This window comes from Varroa destructor, unplaced genomic scaffold (assembly GCF_002443255.2).
Source record: "Varroa destructor unplaced genomic scaffold, Vdes_3.0 BEIS01000003.1, whole genome shotgun sequence".
NCBI classification, from domain to species: Eukaryota; Metazoa; Arthropoda; class Arachnida; order Mesostigmata; family Varroidae; genus Varroa; species Varroa destructor.
In genome coordinates this window covers 40,850,872-40,869,606 of record NW_019211456.1, presented here as the reverse complement: position 1 = coordinate 40,869,606, position 18,735 = coordinate 40,850,872, and the positions used below count along the sequence as shown (strand labels likewise).

Here is an 18,735-nt window from a genome sequence, read left to right as displayed (position 1 = left end):
TCATTCTCGGCTTCATTATGGTCATCTAGGTCAAAATAGATTACAAGTATATTTTTAATAGCCTTCAACCTTGCATAGCTACTTTAAATAACTGATATCGATTTTAAAGAGCAATTAACCTGAAACGGTTAGGAAAAAACATTTTATACCATAACTAATTCAATAATGATCAATATTTCCATGCTCTCAGTATCTGCTATAATTGTTTCGGTTGTGTTATGACTCATTTCCTCTATGTATGCATTACATTCTACAATCCTGTAAAGTCTTACATTTCCTACATAATGTAGAAACGTAATATAGAAACTTTTTTCTGCTATAGTACAAATAATATTCTATTTGTTTCTTGTTAGATGAATCATTTTTTCATTTCTGTTATATGCATCTGTATGAAGTCAACGGCCTGGATGCTACTCGGCGCAACAAACAAATTGGAGTACCCAGATTAGACGGACATGTCAAACGTGACCGGGTGGCCATGTCCAAAACTCTACGTGCATACCCTGCGTTGCTGGCTTTTCCCTTTACCTTCTATTATCGTCCTTTGAAGAGAAAGAAACTACGCGGGAAAACAAAGAGCTATTCAACTACGCTAACTGTGACTGCCCCGCATGCGATGCTAAACTTATCAAGCCAATTTCTTCCGTTTTTTGCTTCTCTCATAACCTATAAGGCTTGAGGTGAACCTATCCTCCGGCACTAAATAAATGAATAGCGAAAACCAACAACAACTCTGAACAAATTCATATTTCAATGAATTTATCACTAGGCAAACATTTATTTCTACGGAAATTTAACCACTGTTGCTCGTGTCTGTTACAGCCAGGAACTGAAAGAGGCCTGCAGTAGAGTTTACAATCACTGAACATCAAAAAAGATGCCCAGTCACGAAGTACTTTTTCTATTTCTTAGAAGTCATTCTCATACTGCCATTTTTTTCAATTTCGACTCTTTTCAAGCTTCCGTAAAAAAGTTCGAAGGCAAACTGTTGGTTTCTAGGAACTTCCACTTCATTCGAAATAAAGAAGACTTGACTCAATGTGATCGCTAACTGTTAGTGATCGTACACTTGAATCACAGATAATTTTTCTCCTAGCCACAATCGGAAACGGTGGACTGACCGCAACAAGCTATGCTACTGCATGATATTTTCTTAGGTATAAGCTAGAAAGGTTGATGTGGCCTTTAGGTTTGACCTAATTTGGGTCGATAATCTAATTTAGTTTATTAGGCAAATGATTTAGAATCAGCGACATTCGCTATATTTCAACGAAAGGCTTAGCCTTCTCATCGCATAGTGTATGGTACTGTGAGTGTCCGTCGCCGAAGCTGAATCGTCTAGCCTTTTGCTACGTAAACTAAAACGCGTTTACCAAAAACAGGGCAGGGCTGGACATGATGGTCAAAAGTTCAGTAAAGCCATAACTGTCCACTACTCAGACAATAAACTTCATTTGGCAGAGTAAATTTGACGGAGCAGTTTTCTACTGACGGGTGATGATTTTATATGGTTTCAATTGAAAACCTGATTTCAATAAAAGCTCGGTGGCCACAACGTCAGTACTGCCATTTACGTTTTTAATCTCGTAGTTCACATTATATAACGAATAAAATAAAGCGTTTCGTCAATTTTCATAATACTAAAACTATTAACGGACTTAATTGCACCTTTGAATTGGCAAATCGTGTTAATGTATTCTCTGCGGTAGCAGCATGTACGTAAACTGAAGTAGATTTGTCTGTACGGAAGTTAGAAACGTGTCCACGTTTGCCTTCTAGCCAATCCTTGTAGTAACGTGAATTTCCCCATAAATTTTGCCAATTGCCAACGGGAAAAAGTACGACAACATATATATATATATATATATACATCGAATCATATTGCCCCTTTCGATTAATTAGATTATCGAGACCATCAAGAACAGAAATATGTAACCGAAGAAATATAAACTTTACATGAAAGAACTTGACCTAGCCTTTCTGACACGGAAATCCTTTACGTAGTTATTACTGTTATCAATGTTGTATGCTTAATTTACAAACGCATTAAACTCTTCTTCGTTTTTAGCTTACCACACTGACAACACACTGAAGGATTATACGCAAAACCTTGACATCACTTATGGCGTTGTTTACCGCTGATAATTTGCTGACAACGGTTACCATTTACATCAATAAAAAGGAACCGGTTCTTTCCAGCTCTACGGTGTTCCTTTGAGTAGTAAAGTTTAGAAATCGCTAAGGATATGTCCTGATAAATGTCAAGGCTTTTCTCTATGAAAAATTCTAGAATAACGCAATTGTTTTCAACTACAATACTGGAGTAAGTAAAAACACTCAATGTGTATAAATTAAGCTGACGGCAGACTAAATAACTCTAACAACAATAAACACCCACACGACTCTTACTTGTCTTCCTTTCGCCAACGTACTCTTTTGAACGTTGTTACTTTTTACTGAGTAGGCAGTAATCCTGTCAATATTTCCGTAAGAGGGAGATGGACAGGCATGGGGAAGCATAAAAAAACACAGGAAAATGAAAGCATCTTCTGTTCCTAACCTTTTTCAATTGAGATCAAAGATCGTATCTAGAATGACACATACATTCAGAGACTGATCTGACTCAATACGGTAGAGTGATTGGGCTCATTCATACCTGCAAGTACCCAATATTATAGCCGCGGTGATAGCTGATGCGTGGTAGATTTCAGAAAGTTAAGCGCATCGATCACAACGATATTTTTTAATCTTGAAAATCTTATCTTGCGTTTAGATCTTCAAAAAAGACTGGACAAAGCACGAAGAGGTCGTAAAAAATCAAAGCGTCCTCGTCGGAGACTAAAGAAGTATAGTAGGCGAGACCGTGTACCTCGCACATCGAGGACCTATTGAACGTAATGTTAAAAAACAAACGCCAGTTTCGCTGAAACTGCTCGGTTGCTTTTATTCTTTGGTAACTAATTACCTTAATTGTATGATGAACCTCAATTTTACGCTCCCTTAAAAATAGTAGAAGTATGTAAATCAGCCGGACAAAACAACGATTATATGCGAGAACCATTCGAGACATTTGTGTCATTAGGAGCTTTGTTACTCTGAGACTACTATTTTTTAGTCGCCATCAGTATTCCAGTTACATAAAATCACTAGGACGCGTACAATTTTCATGAGATTCCGATCTGCTCATCTCCATTAGAAATGGTTCGTTTCGAACGATAAGCTCACATTAGCTAACAGAAATAGATATGCGCAAATTGCCCAAATAACTGCTCACTATGTATTAGTTTAGTAGTAGTAGAACGTTAAAGTTTTCGAGAACTTTATCAGGCCGGGCATCTTAACAGGCATGCATTTTTCCGCTATATCTCGTATTGGACGAACGTCTTATCTAAAAAAAATAACAAAGTTATCATGCGTCATTCTCGAAATCTGAGCGAAGATCGGCTATTACTCTCAACGAGGACTAAAAACTTTGCCCGAAATCGATGTTATACTATATTGCCGGTTCGCATGAGGCTTCTTTAAAATCTGAAGGAGATTTCTACGAAGTAAGCTGAAAATTTTCCATGGGGCTTGAATACCTTGAAAATTAATCAAAACTGTTTGAAAACCTACCTTTCATACATCTAACCTTTTGATACAAAAAATATTCGCCGTTTTTGAAAGGATGATATTAATTACAGATTGGGTTCTTTAGACGGGCTCCAATGATTAAGCTTTTTGAGCTATTTTGCCCTTTCTGAATTTTTTGGTTACTAAATACTAATTATATTGAATAAACGTAGCTATTAAGAATGACAGTTCTAGTACATGCTGACCATTTCTTTAAGAAATCTGTTTTTGTCTTTTTTAGATGCCGGTCTAAAAACAAAGCATAAGAAAAATGTTCAATTTAGCGCCTTCCTATATATGTATATATAAACAAATACATCAGTACAGTATATTCGGTGTACTTAGATGACTAAAATAACTCTGGCTTTGAGACAAAGCCAATCTATATTGTTCTGCGGGAGTAAGCAGAATAGAAAGATGACCTGCTTTACTTTAGAGCCAAAAGTCTGCTCGGAACGTCTGGGACAATACTTTAAAAACATTATACCGTTGATGAATTAAACGGGAATCGTCGATATAGTTGTCTTCAAAGGAGATGAATCCAATTCAACAATTCTAGTTCTGAGATAGGTACATTAGATAGTTAAACGATTGAAAGGCTTCCGTCGGAAACTTCCAAATCACTGCCTCGTCTGGATGGTTTCTTCAGTAGCTTTCAACGTTGGACGACGTAGAAAAAAATAGTCAGAATCGTCTAACATACCATACGTTTGCTAACAGTCTGGCCTTACGTATTTATGGGTAAATAATCCTAACAAATAAACTTATAGATTCCTATTTGTGTTTCGTAAATAATATAATAGCGATCTGGAAAGCTTACTCCTTTTTCTTGAACCAACCCGAAGGACGAGTTAGTTGATGGATCTTTGCCAATATCAGGGGTTCGTTTATATGCAGGACAGTTTATGGGGCAAAATGGGGTAGAGTAATGCACGCAATAATACATATGTCCCATAGCCATTATTTATCCTGCACTTTTTTCCGTCGTCTTAGATAATCTTCGACCTGTTTACGAGTGTCATAGTTTCTTTATTTTTTACTTTCGAACTAGATTTTTAAATGATAGCGCCCGAAAGAGTTTATATTCGATGATACCTGTGCCGGAAAGCAGTACCCAACAAACAACTTCTTGTATTTTATCTGAGACAATTATGTGAAACATCACGAGCTGCTTCCCTCAGATATTATTGCTACGAGCGCGCTTTGTCACGATTTGCAGTTGGCTCTATAATTAAAAACACTACTGCAAAGCATCTATTCCAAAATCAACTTACTTTCAAGCATCATGAAGTCGTTTCCTTTACTATAAGGAGAATTGGTCCTCATTTAATTTCTTAGTTAATTCTGCCTTGATGTGGATTTATTTTAACTATGCACTATGCTACTCTCGTATCTCCTTTATTATCAAATGACGACTACCATTTAACAGTCACAAGGTCCGCTCACCGCGCCACATAGCTTGATCGTGCACTTTTGTATACATAGATTAAGGCCTTCGTTCGTTTCGCCTACAGTTGGTTAACGACTGTGTCCGTTCCAGGCAGCTTCAGTTGAGCAGGGCCGAATGGTTAAAAAGCCTCGGCCAGTACTTCATCAGCTGAAGATTTGACTGAATACAGCTATTGGGATTTCTGTCGTAGAACTGACAATTAAACTATTCGCCTAGATGAATTGTAGGTCCTGAATGTATGTCCTTGTGTGTTTCGGCTAGAGACTGACATATATGAGTCAGCGCGTAATGTCGGGAGCCGTCTCTATATCGATAAGCCTATTTGTAGCTGCCTGCAGTGGCTGCTGGAATGGACAAAGAGAGCACTAGGCGAAAATAGACAGCTGTTCCCTTACAGCTTTCATGGTGTTATCTCGACCAGACTAGAATCGAACGGCAATGGCCGATACGTAACTGCTGTCAACTGTAGGCATCGAAGAAAGGCTTGGGGAGAGGGTAGTCCGACCAAACTAATCGCAATTTCCCATAGAAACCGTGCGTCTGAGTGGAAGCCTACCGGGTATATTGTATTATTTAGCCTCGCTTTTTATCTTCCAAAGGACGAACAACATTCACCTAATACAAGATGTACAAACAACACATCTTTTGTTGAGTTGAAATTATTCAGATTTATGAACGAACAAAAATTAGGTGTACAATGCAAACAAATGGTTTAATAAGCGTTTGCAGAATTGCCAACTGTTCATGTCACCCGTTTTTGTAGTTAAGTTTCGTAACTCACGCATGTATCTATTTGAATTAGTCGTTTTCGGCCACATTATCCTAATAGATAATTAGCACCATCCTCGTATGCTTTCATAGTATGGCTGAATGTGGCAAGTGCGCAATTAAGTCTTCACGAAGAACACTTACCAGGGCGAGCAAACTTAGTGCCAAATGATTGATTATATTAAACATGGGTTCCCACAAAAAACTACATTACATCGTTATTGAAGTTGACCAAACTCATCCGTACGCATCGGTCAGAGAATGCAAGATCAGGACTCACAGTTTAACTTCACATTTAACGATGTGCAATAGTTTTTCCTGTTAGGTTACATTATTTAAGCCTTAGCACGCTGCTTTAAAGCAGATTTACTTTTGTCCCGTCCAACGTAAAGAGGCTGCCAATCGGAGGAAGACGTAATGAAAATAATTAAAAACGTTAGTTTTTTTTCTTCAGTGCATTAGCCCCAAACGCGCCGTGTTAGTTACAGACAAAGCCGAATAACGAAAAAACATGGATGAAATAGCAATGGATAAAGTAGTCCAATATTTATTGCCTGTTCTTGCTGTGTTATTAAAATGCTTAACAAACTGCATACCTGGAGGAATGTAGCGGGGAAATGCCGGCATCTTGTCGCCCGCGAGCTTCAAAGTTAACTACTCAGAATTTAAATAGGGCGAACTAGAAATCAACTGAGGTTTTTACATTCAAGCTTTGAACGTTGCACGATTCACGATGGATATGGAGGTAAAGTCTACGAAAATCTATAGTCAGTCTAGATGGAACGCTTCTCCACCTCCTGGTGGGGCCCTGCTTGAGCTCAATTATGTTTCAATGGTCCCTTATCAATCCTTGGACGAATAAAAAAAAGGGTATTCTTGTCTTATTCACTAAGTTCACTATGTGCGCCTGCCTTCTTGTATCAGACATTTACGTCACCGTGCATATAATAAATTTTACAACGATCACCAGCACTTTAACATTAGCGTTTACATAATAGTAACAACAATAGGGTTCACGTTTTGTCCTCCGCTTCCGGACAACATTTCAGCTCTCAGAACTACTAGCAGCTGCAACTCCAGTTGAAACTCCACGATCAGCACACGAATACACACTGGTTTTCCCCTAACTAGCAGACCCATCAGCGGTATCTATCGATATATTCCCGATACTTTTGTTTTTGGGGTTTCAGCTGCTATTTGATCATACCTGGGGCCGTTGTTGTTGTTGCTGGGCCATTAGATGGGAAGCATACTGACAAAGATAACCTTTTTCATAGTCACAAGCAAAATATCGCTCGATCAAGTCTTGAAACAGGAAACCGCTAGCGTTATGGTCAGGCTGCTATTCATAAGCACAGGGTACACAATCAGGGTAGCAGGTAGGCCTCACATAGATGGCCAGGCTTAGATACATCAAAAGAGCTAAGCTCCGTATGCAGACACTCGGAGATAACTGCTATCGCTGACGATTTAAGGATTTAAAATGATTTATATTCACGCTATTTGCATAGACATACGTGAACAACTAGAGAGTGAGTAGACCTTTCCGCGAGTTAGGCCAATCCACCTGAAAATTATAGACAGGTAATAATAATTCCGATGATAATACTAACCACTATAGTACTAGCGTTATGGTTGCGCCCAGTGATATATCGTACAACTGTAGAACTCGGTAACTGTTAGTTGCTATCAAACCAGAAATAAGCAAGGCGGTCGATCGAAACGAAAAAATCAGAAGGATCGCAGGAAAAACTTCCGGAAAAACAAAATATAGCGGAGATCAATTTCACTGTAGGCACGTACATTCGGTTACGGGAATTACTCTTTCCCAAAAGGAACAATATAACTGCGGATAACATTCTGTACCGAAGACCTTCTATTAGTTTCATTTCCCATTAGGTAAACTCATCAGAATACCCTTCCAATATATTCTCTTTTGCGCGAATGATCTTCCAAGCGATAAAATGACGATTTCCGGATAAAGCTCCGACCAGTTCAATATATAAGATTCTTCTTTATTGTGCTTATCATTCTAAATCCAAAGAGAATAGATGCGTGTGCAGGTAGGAGAGATTTAAAATCGTACAGGTGGCCTAATTTTTAAGTAAGTGACACATATGCAATACCTATTGTAAAGATCAATTTACCGACGATAAGAATAGGCTTTGTTCTTTCAGTTAAAGTAGTTTTAGTTTCTGCTGCCATTAACAGATCAATAGTCATTGGCAGCATATTATTCTGAGAGATATAAAGAAGTCGCGTCACCTACTGTTTAAACCTACTTGATCGTCTTCAATCTCGTCTACCTTTTCAAAAACGTGAACGTAAGCAATAACATGAGTGCTTTAAAACGTAACGTCGTTTGCTGGTGCTCCTTATATATGTTCGAAGAATTTGTCCTATACAGAGTACATCTACAATCATCGGGATCTAATACACATAGCCACATTTAAAATAGGGTGCTACGTACGGATGTTTAGTCTAAGGTTCTAGAAATTAGCCATTGAGCTGTGACTTACATACAACGTTGATATTCAAGATGAGTAAGATCCATTAAAAAGCGCATCAGTAGCTAAAACAATGTACGGTAACCCTGTTCTTATGTCGCTGAACGTATGTACATACGAAGCCGCAACTTAAAAAGTGCTAATAATAATAAATGCTCTAGCCATATTTTACGAAATAGAAAATATAGATTAAAAAAAAATATTGGAACTACACCCGACTTAAGGCGATTAGTTTGGGTACGTAGAACGAACTTGTGAGTAGTCGGTGTGGACGAGCGAAAATTTTGCTGGCGTAAACAAAAATAGACAATACACTCTTACTAAAACGCTTATATCTAAAAACAATACGTTATTTTACCAGCAGAGATTCTTACAGCAGAGCTTTATTACACACTTGATTGTCAAAAGTCAAAGGTCAAAAGATTCGATGTGTCTTATAACTATTTACAACTCTATCCTTTAACAAATGTTAGCACTATCTCTCATTACGTTTCATTCCACTAAATACAAATTTGATCCTTCGGTAAATAGTCTCAGTACGCTCACTGCTAGGCAATACCGTAGGCATACACGTAGGTTTTTCGTCATCAATATACCACTTTGGAACAGTTTGACGTAGGTTATTCTTAACAAAGAATATCCGAGACATCACTGCTAGTCGATCAGCCCACATTTCAGTACAATGTAAAATTTTGAAAAGGATGGCAAAGTCGTACATGAAATACAGCGCATTTCTCAATTGAGAGAGGCATACTAATTACTAGAATCTCACGTCGATAAATTCAATAGGACACCTTATGTGTATAACGGAACGCTCCGTTTAGGATAGTTTTTTGATAACGCAGTTGCCAAACACAAGAAACGTTATATTCTAACTAATTTTAAAATGTAGTCATCTTACCAGCTTAGCTGTCGCTAGATGAAAGTCTAAAATTTTTAGCGGCAAATAGTAAACTTTAAATTTTGATTCAGCTTATATATATATATATATACCAGCACTATGTAGTTGACTAAAAACGTATATACCCATGGAAACAACGCTTTCTAGTGTTAATAAATTATTAAAGAACAAGTATAACATATCAATAAGGAAGTACATTTTGTGAATAGATATGATCTTTGAATTACTAAAAACACGACAGTGAATTAAAATTAATGAATTGAACTACGGCCCGTCCATACTATAATGCGTTTATTTTTCCCTCACACAAATGTGCTATCCTTTGCGCAGATTTATTGCTTTTAAGGAACTTGCATAGCACGTCCCCCTCGAATCAGCTTTCCCCGTAGATATTATGAGTTAACAGAAACGCCGCTACAAATCAAGGCATATTGTAAAGTAAGCCAAGCATAACGGAAGGACGATCAACACTAAAAGGTTCGATATAAGCAATTAGTTGATAAACCGTTCCATCTCGTATGTTCAGTGCCTTGTCGCGAAAATTGAAAGAAAATTTTTCAAGGACCATTTGTATATGCTTTCCAGGATAAGGGCCAGGAACTCAGTGGTTGAACAACTGTGCGATAGTTGCGCACACTACTATTGATATCGATTTCTATTTTTGATGCTTGTTCCAATCGACAGTCCGTTGAAATTTCTTCAGCTACCACACAAGCTAGCACGTCTCTAGCAAAACCGCTGCTCTAACAATTTAATATATTATTGAATTATCGAACTTACCAATGACTTCAACAAAATTGCTCAATTCATCACTTGTCACTTTGATTCACACTTAAATTTGATTGCCTAATCAGTGATCACATGAAGATGTAAGTTACCTACGATATAGGCTGCGAACAGGTGTTCATGTGATAGCGCAGTCGGTACCTATTAAGTTAGAGACATATGGTAGTCTAGGTTCGAATCCCGGCGTAGATTCATTACGAGACCCAGTTATCTGGTTTCACTATCGAACGTGAAAAACACCTAGGCCAACCCATAGCATAATATGCAAGAGCATCGACTTCTCTGCCATGAAGCCAAACGAAGCGACTGAGCGAGCCCGCCCGCATTCGCGTTATGATTCGCCTTTCCTAAGAAGGTTAAGGACTAATGCTGCATTATGAATACTAGCTCACTTTGCTGCTAAGAAATCTGGACTACAACACTAATCTTGTCGGACCCTCGACCAGCAAAACCTGAACCCCACACACTTCTCTGCCTGGATTCGGAACTAATTGAAAAAGTTATTTCAAATTAACTCATGGTAGCCAGCCGGGTAAACGTTTAAGAAGATATTAGGGATCTTACAAAAATAATGACAATTTGCTGTGTGCATATTGAACGTTTCATTTGAGCCCGCCAGGTTTATTGAAGATGTGGTTGCTTGACAGATAGATGCATGAAGCTCTTTTGTCAGGTGTCCGATGAATCAACAAACGCTCAACATATTTACATGTGAACAACAAATTATAGGTTAACTATTATTATAACATTGAGTTTTTTTTGATGATATTTATCCAGTTAAAGGAGTATCGGCGCTGTTGTCTACAGCTTCGGGCTGATGGTGTTCTTCTTTCATAGTTGTCATCATTACTACTGCCACTTATTATTATATAATAAGCAAATGAATGATATCGAACACTCACGAGGCCGCATGCTGTCAACATCCAGAATATGTCCTTCGTACATCGTCTTGTTGGAACACCTATTGTTGGTTGTTGGAACAACAAGTATCTTCGCCCGATAAAGAATAGTTCAGCTAAACTTTGTCCTTTTTAGAGATAAGTCTCTCCGACGGGCTGTACACGAAGGCAAGAAATGTACACATCTGACACGCATCCACAGGGAGCCAAAGGAGCCCACGAAAATACAATTGCACCAACATCCACCAGGCAGCCAATCGAAAAAAAAAATTCAACTTTCTCAGCTGATCGTTCGACACACGGACTAGTGGATGGGGATAGCAGACGACAGCGCGGGCGGCGTAGCTCGTTATTGAAACAGGTTGTTTACAGCAGTAGCGAGCTACCGTTGCCGTAGTTAGCCATCAGTAATAGCGGTACGAGCCAGACAGACTAATGATAGACAGCGCATATCGAACATATGTTGCAAACAGGTGCTATACATATACAGGTTGGCGTGTTATGCAGCGATCGCGACAGCTGTGACCAGCGAAGCACTGACGCCTGAAAGGGATGACAAAGGTCAATCGAAACTCCTTCGCCAGCTAACCGACTTAGAGGGCATGATATAATATTAATCATAATGTAAGGACGATTAATTAAGCGATATTTTGTTCATTCTACTATGTGTTCACGTTTTGTAACAGTCACCTACGAAGGTGTAGATCTAAGTAGCATCAATGGCTATTTAGCGCAGTGTTTTAATTCGGGTCTTATCATTGCCTAAAACTGTCACCATCTGGTAACGTCATTAAGCGCGTGCTCTGGAAGAAATTACTGTGACACGATAGAGAAGATAAATAGGTAAGATGATCTCTTGGGCACAATGTCCTTGAAGTAAGCCGTATTAATAGAAAAGCGACAACAATAACAATTTTCTTACTCTCAAGTGCAGTAGCATAACAGCGTTGGAATAAGGCGTGATGCCCATCGTGCTGCCACACATTGGCAATAGTTGCTTGAAACTAGGTGAGTACGTGGGTCCCCGTAATAACTTCGTAATGAACACGTGGTTTAGGTTCAAGTTCGAGCCCGGACACGCTGTTCGTTTTATGCTGGAAGCTAGCCAGCTGTCTGATGGAACGGCGATCCCAGGTGCAAAACTCGAAACATGGAGACTAGGGCTACTGGGATAGGACATTGATTTTATGGCTAAATACAGAAGTATACACAAGTGTAATTGTGGCATACTGTGTGTTTTCATGATTCCAATTTGGCATGATTTTTTTGGAAAGAGCTATTTAGAAGGTAACACATAGTTCATTGATAAAGTGGCACATTTCCTAGCCTACCGTGGGGTAATCTGTTTGACATTGGAACGGGAGAGAATTTGCACGTTGACTTCTCTTAGGTTTAAGAAAAATGTTGAGCGTTAAAAAACCTAATAGGCATTTTCCTAACTTATTCAACCACAAACTAAACGAAGCTTTTTTTTTTTCTATAAGCTATAGCTATCGGCACAAATTCAAAAATATCGCCAACGGGCTCTAAGCATAAATAATATGAAGCCAAAAAATAGGAACGACGCAGGAAACAAAGATCCTTCAAAGAAGAACATTATCGCTAAGGAAGAAGCATGCTGCACGTGCCATTTGATACGCATATTAATAAGCTTCCTTGGACAACGAAGTCTTAGATTAAATAAACAAGCACGTATGGTTGATTCTTTTATATTTGGGTTAAACAGGTCTTCGCTGAAGTGGAAGATGTGCCACAGTAGAGGTAATCAAGTATATGCGCATAAGTATATCCTAGACGCGTTGCTTGTGGAAGAAAAAAAATAGTAAAAATCTAGTACCACACTACTCGTCATGTAGATTTGCCATAAGTCTCCATTCCTATCAAACAGCTCCAAATATTATCAAACAAACAAAGACAACAGAAAGAAGGGAATTTGCTAGGGAACGAGAGTACTTCCCGCTGTGAAGTTTTTGCGTCTAAACAGCTCAACAGCACTGGACTCATATGTTCCTTTTTGATGTCTTCGGCTTGTACTCAAACATAGTGCGTGGTTTGAACTGAGATGAGACTTAAAGAGATCTTTAATTTCCATTGCAACTTCAGAAGTACGTTTGGCTTGATTGGCAAATTAATAGAATACTCTTGGCCTTCTTAATAAAGTCTTCGATATAGCTTTGGGTATCGTTAATTAGATATTTGTTCGAGTTCACAGATTTGCTTATTCGTAAATCTGTGTACTAGATTGGATTGCTGCCAATTCTATAGGATGGTTAAGTCCCGCGTTAAAAAATTTGAATTTTCTTGTACTTGAACCCCCCGATGTTCCCCCTGACCCGGAAATGTTTGTCTGGATCAGGATGCCAACTGTCCTGAACAAGCCGTTATTCGTGAGACGGGTATTCGCAATTCTGGCTTTTGTACCTGTTCAAGAAACGTGTTTTCCACGATGTCAGACGTCAATTCCTCATCGAATTGATTAATCTAATAATCTTTACAGTGTGACTGGTATTTAAATGTTTATATGTCAGATTGTTCGTGTGTAGATATTAAAGCAAGTCTGTTTTTTCTATTATTTGTCCCCGTTGAAAACGATTTTTAGAGTGCGGATCCTGCCAACAACGGCCTCTCTGACAAAAATACGTTTGGGAAAGGACAACATCAAAGCGAAATTTTATTCAAACCACTTGAGCTACTCATTCAAAGCACTTAAACAAAAGAATTATTGTGAAATATCTTAAAGAAGGCTCCCGTCAAACTAGGTACTAGTTAGGCACTAGGTATTAGTTAATATGTTCAGTGGAACTTCAGACGATCGTCTAAAACAATGTTTGCGCTGGATAACATCACATTTGACAACGTAATGGTAAATCCTTTGGTACAGGGTGGCAAGAACAGTCATCAGTCTTCGGGGAACAACCGCTAACGCGGCATAAGGAAATCTTTTCTTACTATTATTTCCAAAGAAAAATCTTAGATTGTGGTGAGAAAATTTGACATGATCGATCGTATTAGCAATGAGGTATACCGAATAACCATAATATTATCCGGTGCCAAGCGCATAATTAATCAAATGCAGAACTGCTTCCGCTTAGTGGTATAACTAACGAATTCATAAGAACCAATGATATGACAACGACAGAAGAAGAGAATTAGCCAATTGAAAGAAATCCTGGAGTACTTCGCTATCAACCAATGACTAGGGATAAAAGAAAAAGTTCATCAGCAAAAGTTTGCAAAAAAAAATTACCATTAGTTACAATTTCTAAAGCCGGCGACTCAATACATTCGCCTGATCTCGTTCAAACGATTACGTACTTCACTGAATCTGATCGAGTTCTTAATTAAACAATTATTTAGGATCTGCGTCGAACTTCCTAGAAAATTTAAGAAAACTTATTCATTGGCTCTTCATAGTAGCAGACAAAACAAACTTACGATAGAATGTATGTGGTGATCTCGTTTGATTTAATGTACGTTCACCAGCTCTTCATTTAGTAACACTGATAATTATTTTCTATTTCTATTTGAGTTCTACTGAAGGTATTATAGAATTTCTTAAATGACTTAACGCCCTTGTCATTTTGGAACATTGAAAAACGTTGCGAGAACACGGTATGTCTATTATTATCAGCCGAGGCAGGGTTCTTTGCTAGTAGCGTTTATAACTTCGGTTTATGGATCCACATTTCGGATATCCTAGACAAACTCTTTTGTTTTTTAAAGGCAAAGCAAAAAAAAACTCGATGTGAATTTTATGTTTGATTATTTTTTCTCTTTTCATTGCGGTTTTCTAGCCTGGTGAAGTCTTTGGGTGACAGTTTAGTGATATCCTAGTTATGTCTATGGAAGAAGTTTCCGTGGTGTTGCTTTGATATTGAGTGATGCTACAGCGAATGGAAGAAGTGGAGGATTACTTGAATCGTAGCATTATTGATGTTAACTAAGTATCGTTGTTCTAATTAATGAATATTCATTAATACCAAGTTTATAAATGTTAGTTAAGAGGAGAAATCAACTTAATAATAACACTAATAAATCACTTTTTCAGTTTATTAACACGAGCAGTTCAGCAGATATTAACACGAGTCCTGGTCAAATGTTGCTTGAAAAGAGGCATGTGGCGATGCTGTAAGGATTTCGATCATGATGGCATCGGCTGTCAAGATAATTGCGCGGTAGTTGAAGACAGGAGATACAGGAGACTTTTGATTACGACGGTGTTGGTAACATTGGTGACAACTGCCCATTTACCTAAGAGCAACATGGACATGACGAAGGTCTGCCTGATGATTCATACTTAAATCTGTGAAGTTATTTGACAACATAACTGGTGCGATGATGATCGGAAGCTTTCGGACATCAAAGACAAATCATCGTAGGAGAAGCTAAGAGAGCTAACTAGGCTGGCTTAACGACTGCGCGCCATCTTTTTCATACGCAGTGGCCAATTTGTTTACGTGAAAACACTTTATCGTAGCATTAATTTATAATCGTCACGTGTTTATAAGAGCCATAATAAAAAAAAAAAACTCCAATATTATTGAATGGCATTTAATAGAGTACAACTTGCTGAGAGGAATGTCCGCAGTAGTAAAAAATCTCCAACTATGTCGAAAACACAATGCCCGATTTCGAAATTGCGAATAGATTTTGCACTAGACGTACTGTAAACTCTGCTTATGAAAATTTATTCATCCGCCTTATTACGCGATGAAATGAGCTAGCTACACATACATTTGTGTGTAATTGCCGAAGTTCACGGATTCTCGTAGCAAAAAAACGTTCGTCTAAATTGCGTACTGCGATCACCAGCTCTAGTTACCAAGCGACTTGAGTACGAATAATAATTAACTAGAAACAAACGTTAGAGTAAAGAGCTATAGAAAAATTGCAACGACTTTAAAATTTCCTGCCAAAATCTGAGTATGATAAATGGCAGGTTCTATTATTCGTAAAAGTTGAAACCTTTGACTTGCATAGAACTGTGAGCCGACCCACTTTATAACACTGCGAAATCTACTCAAAACGTTCGGCGTTACGTTGACTGTACAGAGCATGCTCGGGCTCCATTGCGCATGCGGGTATTGGTGCTAATCGTTCTTGCTATACATAAGCAAATAACGGAAAACGTACGGTGAGCTAATGAGAACAGCAGCCACGGTGAGAGGGGTACTTTGATTTAAATAGCGTTATAAGAAATGGACGCAGATTAAGTACACTATTACTTGTATCTGACATGGTCTTCGCCTCATATACTGTCTCTATTATAGCTCTTCTTAAGAAATCATGCAGTTGGTAGCAAATTACCTATCAAATACATGATTTCGGCACATTGATATAATAGCGCAGTTTCCAAGTGATTCAAAGCGGACGTTTGAACATCTCATCGGTCCTATCATTTGAAGATATCCAATTATATGTGATGTGGCAAGTTAACGGTTGCAAATAGATTGCTTCGTTATGAACAATGAGAAGACCGCGTAGCACTAATTCTAAAATAGTTTAATGAAAACAAGCAACATGAATCTTTCGATTGGCATTTTTAGAGTACATATCATGCATCAGTTAACGTGGCCCACAATGCGACGTCTCGTGTACGCGTTCAGTGATCTGTAAGGGTGATCTGAAATATACAAACGAACTTGGTGTGTATGTACAAAGGACGCCCACAGAATATGTCTTTCAGCAGTACGAGTGTTACAATGTGTTTGCCTGTACAGTAAATTCGGCGTCGTTGACGGTGTCGTCTACAACACACACATAGACATTCATATATATCGAATGTTTGGACCAGTGAAAGTTGGCGACAACGGCACATGGCCTTCGCAACTCCCCTGAGCGAACGAGGCCAGGATGATGGGTGTCGCAAATCTTGATAGGCTGCGTCGACGTCGGGACAGCTGGCGTAAAGCCAGAGGACGTTTGTTTGAACAGAAAGTAGAAATGCGGGATCTTACAGGGCCAAAAAGGATAAACGGGATTGGACGTGCATCCTACGTTTGCTTACTGGCGTTGAACTTCACAGATCAGCAGGGAGCCACTGACCAGAGATTTCTTGTGTAAGTACACACAATGCAGTGCTCAATACAAGAGTAATCTGAAAAATATTCGAAGATATAGAGAACAACTGGTGCAAGCATTCTGTGCATAAGGATTTATTAAGCATCATAATACCCTATGCATCCCTTAAGCTGGAGTCTAAATGGCGAATAGCCTAAACACCAGGTAGGATTAACTAAAGTATAATTGGAGACGATTGCCAGCTAAATACCAATAGAGTTCCAGCTGTGAACCTTCAGTCATCTTTTTTTCGACCAAAAAGACAGAGGAAATTGATCTTTATTTTCGGTGAAATTGCTTAACTTTTCAATTAACAAGTGAATAAAGCATTTTCTGCTGTATCAACAAGTAGCGGTCATATTGTTTACATGTCTTCATTCAATAGAAGAAGCGTACCAAAGGTAGGTAGTTATAAATAACTGTATGTGACGTGAATAGTACCGACTGTTTAACGTTGGTCAAACTCCGCTTGGAAACTTATTTTTGTGATTTCCAAAATCATGAAAAGGCTACTTCGGGGGGCGCAGGTGAAGTAAAAAAAAACGAAAAGGAGGCCCGCCAACAGTCTACCGCTTCAAGCACAGATGGAGGTGCGATTGAGAACGGGGAGACTGGTGGACATTGAGAGTCTCCAAAAAAGAAGCCGACCATACAGTACTCGCTGAAGGTACGCTCAAACTAACAATGAAAATTTCATCTCAATTCTTCTTTTTTCAGTTCTTTCCTACTTCTGTTTTTCTGCCACACCAGCGCCTTTGATGACGATGCGACGGCTGGCCTAGGCTGGCCGAGAGCTGAGCCTGCAAAACAGTTTGGTACAGCCGCCTCTGCTAAACAGCAAGCAAGAGAACGAAGAGGTGCGCACCAGTAGGACGCTGGCCTTCTATTGTGAAATAAGATGAGGTCAGCATCTTCGACCTAGAAACGAAACGCTAAACGATTTCACTGTGAGATCGATAGTTTGTTTTAATAATGAAATAAAAAAATGGCTAAGAAAGCAGATAAGGCAAGCGGCAAAGTGAGGATAATTTACATTTAACATTGTTTTCATTATGGGTTCTAGTATAAATAGCTTAGCGAATTTGAATAACGTTGCGTTGCGTTCTATTTTAAAGAACTTCTTTTTTTTATTTTTTAAAAAAATCTCATTGTACCGGGTGCCTGTCAAACTAGTGCAGTCCTACAAGGCTGCGCTCTATGCGTTTGATGATTTGCCGTCAAAAGGAAATCAACGAGAGATACAGTTGAAAAATAGATTTATTTGCAAAGGACAGGAATTTCTTATTCTTAATATCCCTGATACTAATAAAACGATAACAATATCAAATAATTCGACGTAGTGAGAAAATTAATCCAGTTTATTATACAAGCAGCTTTTCACCTTTCATGTTACCTGACCCAAGTACAGAATGCACGTTTTCTTTTACGCAGCTTTGTAAGTCTTCCGAGTTTAGGTGATTTTTCTGTAATCCACTACAGGTATTCGTTCACGGAGTGCAACCGGTGTTTTCTAGGTGTTGGCTGATGCTCAGCTTCTTAGGGTTTCCCTTCATAACCGGTTCGTTGCACTTTTACCTGTGTCCGCTTATCCGCTAAGGAGTCACGTCTTGCCAAGGGCTCGACTTGGCGATTTCTGATTTACCGCAAAACGGCTTGCTACGCACACTTTCGACAATATATCCACTTACCCTCGATTCCCCCCGTTTCTTTTTCTCTTCTACGCCTTTTGCTGGCCTACCACTGCACCAACCA

General features: G+C 38.7%; 2 protein-coding genes across 8 annotated transcripts in view; one reads left to right on the top strand and one right to left on the bottom strand.

Annotated features, from left to right (window-relative positions):
• LOC111247328 (dual serine/threonine and tyrosine protein kinase-like) overlaps positions 1 to 11,066 on the bottom strand; it is a 31,087-nt gene extending 20,021 nt beyond the window's left edge. The window contains exon 1 of one of the 5 annotated variants that reach the window (XM_086983577.1): positions 10,927 to 11,066. In XM_086983577.1, coding sequence (XP_086839703.1) covers positions 10,927 to 10,969 — 43 coding nt within the window. In that variant the 5' untranslated portion in view covers positions 10,970 to 11,066. Of the gene's footprint in view, positions 1 to 4,886; positions 5,398 to 6,426; positions 7,001 to 7,037; positions 7,368 to 10,926 lie in introns of those variants that run through there. The other 4 variants (XM_022798115.2, XM_022798112.2, XM_086983576.1 and 1 more) reach the window with 4 other exon arrangements.
• A 340-nt stretch (positions 11,067 to 11,406) lies between these two features.
• On the top strand, positions 11,407 to 18,017 carry LOC111248061 (uncharacterized). Of its 3 annotated transcripts, none has more exons than XM_086983593.1 (3): positions 11,407 to 11,547; positions 14,972 to 16,982; positions 17,701 to 18,017. In XM_086983593.1, the coding sequence occupies exons 2-3, from the start codon at positions 16,777 to 16,779 to the stop codon at positions 17,852 to 17,854; spliced, it is 360 nt and encodes a 119-aa protein (XP_086839719.1). In that variant the 5' UTR covers positions 11,407 to 11,547; positions 14,972 to 16,776; the 3' UTR covers positions 17,855 to 18,017. The 3 variants fall into 3 exon arrangements, with proteins under 3 accessions (XP_086839719.1, XP_086839718.1, XP_086839720.1); XM_086983592.1 differs by lacking the exon at positions 11,407 to 11,547 and adding an exon at positions 11,626 to 11,766; XM_086983594.1 differs by lacking the exons at positions 11,407 to 11,547; positions 14,972 to 16,982 and adding an exon at positions 16,990 to 17,148.
• Positions 18,018 to 18,735: the final 718 nt, after the last annotated feature.

Coding starts and splice junctions, on each gene's coding strand:
- LOC111248061 (XM_086983593.1), top strand. CDS start 16,777: ATGATGGGTGTCGCAAATCTTGATAGGCTGCGTCGACGTCGGGACAGC. Junction 16,983..17,700: donor ACTGACCAGAGATTTCTTGT/GTAAGTACACAC, acceptor TTCTTTTTTCAG/TTCTTTCCTACTTCTGTTTT.